The sequence below is a fragment of the Danio aesculapii genome, chromosome 1, assembly GCF_903798145.1.
Source record: "Danio aesculapii chromosome 1, fDanAes4.1, whole genome shotgun sequence".
NCBI classification, from domain to species: Eukaryota; Metazoa; Chordata; class Actinopteri; order Cypriniformes; family Danionidae; genus Danio; species Danio aesculapii.
In genome coordinates this window covers 4,234,809-4,236,396 of record NC_079435.1, presented here as the reverse complement: position 1 = coordinate 4,236,396, position 1,588 = coordinate 4,234,809, and the positions used below count along the sequence as shown (strand labels likewise).

At 37.7% G+C, this 1,588-nt stretch overlaps 1 protein-coding gene across 1 annotated transcript in view; it reads right to left on the bottom strand.

Annotated features, from left to right (window-relative positions):
• LOC130223164 (complement C3-like) overlaps positions 1–1,588 on the bottom strand; it is a 58,626-nt gene that overhangs the window by 39,835 nt on the left and 17,203 nt on the right. The window contains exon 17 of the mRNA XM_056455887.1: positions 1–113. Within this exon, the coding sequence (XP_056311862.1) occupies positions 1–113 (113 nt within the window). The remainder of the gene's footprint in view (positions 114–1,588) is intronic.

The window sequence follows — 1,588 nt, the reverse complement described above, 5'->3', positions numbered from 1 at the left end:
ACACTCGGCGCCGTCTGAAACATACGTGGCTCTTCGGTCACACGTGTAGCCCAGTTTGTTATCCCTCATGCCATCCACACAGCACTTCCGCAGATCGCCAGAGTACTGACCCGCTGGCAAAACAATACAATATTCTTTATAGTCATCTACAAGTCACTTTATTTTAGGGCTGCACAACATATCAGAAAAATGATAGTTATCGCGATAACAGGATTGAATTTATTCTACAAAGTGCTCTTGTTTTTACGATTGTTTTTAACTTTGATTGTTTAGAAATAGAAATGACTAGCAGTGATAAATGGCAGAAAACGGTCAAACTTGCTCAACAAACAAGTGTGTTTTTGACTATACATTTGACTATACATAAATAGTAGCACAGGGGGTTACAAACTCGGTCCTGGAGAGCCGGTGTCCTGCAGATTTTAGCTCCAACTTGCCTGAACACAACTCCAAGGATGTTTCTAGAAAGCCTAGTAAGAGCTTGATTAGCTAGCCCAGGTGTGTCTGATGTTGGAGCTAAAATCTGCATTAATTTCATGTCAATCATATAATAAGAAATGGTGGCACAGTGGAAAGCACAGCAAGAAGGTTGCTGGTTCGAGCCCCAGCTGGGTCCGTTGGCAGTTCTGTGTGGAGTTTGCATGTTCTCCCTGTGTCTTTGCTCCGGTTTCCCTCACAGTCCAAACATCACTATAGGGGAATTGAATAAGCTAAATTGGCTGTAGTGTATGTGTGTGATTGGGTGTTTTCTAGTGTTGGGTTGCAGCTGGAAGGGCATTCACTGTGTAAAATATGCTGGATATGTTTATTCCGCTGTGGCAACCCCTTATTAATAAGCCGAAAAGAAAATGTATGAATGAAGATCAGTTTGCAACATCAAGCAGCAGAATGAGCTGTTTTTAACGTCTAAAAATAAACAAAAGTAAGGAGTCTCCAGCCGAAAAGATTCCAATGGCTGCGTCCGCTCATCCGTGAAGAATAAGGTCAGTTTTTACCATCACATCACTCCCATTCATGAATTCTCTTGAGGTGCATAATGGGATAGTACAGCGTCCATCACATGCACACTTAAGAATCTGGCAGAAAGTAGTAGGTCACTTCTCGCCTACTGTTTTTCCAATACTATGTATTCAGACAGGGTGGAGCAGTGGATAGCGCTGTCGCCCCACAGCAAGAAGGTCGTAAAACATAAGTTGGCGGTTCATTCCGCTGTGGCGATCCCTGATTAATAAAGGGACTAAGCCGAAAAGAAAATGAATAAATAAATGAATGTATTCAAACATACTACTCAGCTCGAATACTTATAGTTTGGAAGTATGCGATTTCAGAAGCAGATACTGACATTCTTTTTTTGTTTATTTTTGTATGATCACTACAAATATATATATATATATACACATATATATATATATATATATATATATATATATATATATATATATATATATATATATATATATATATATATATATATATATATATATATATATATATATATATATATATATATATATATATAATTAAATAAAAATATAGCCGTTAATCTATTCTCAAAGTTGGGTTGGGAGCTGGGTCTGTTCTACGCAAG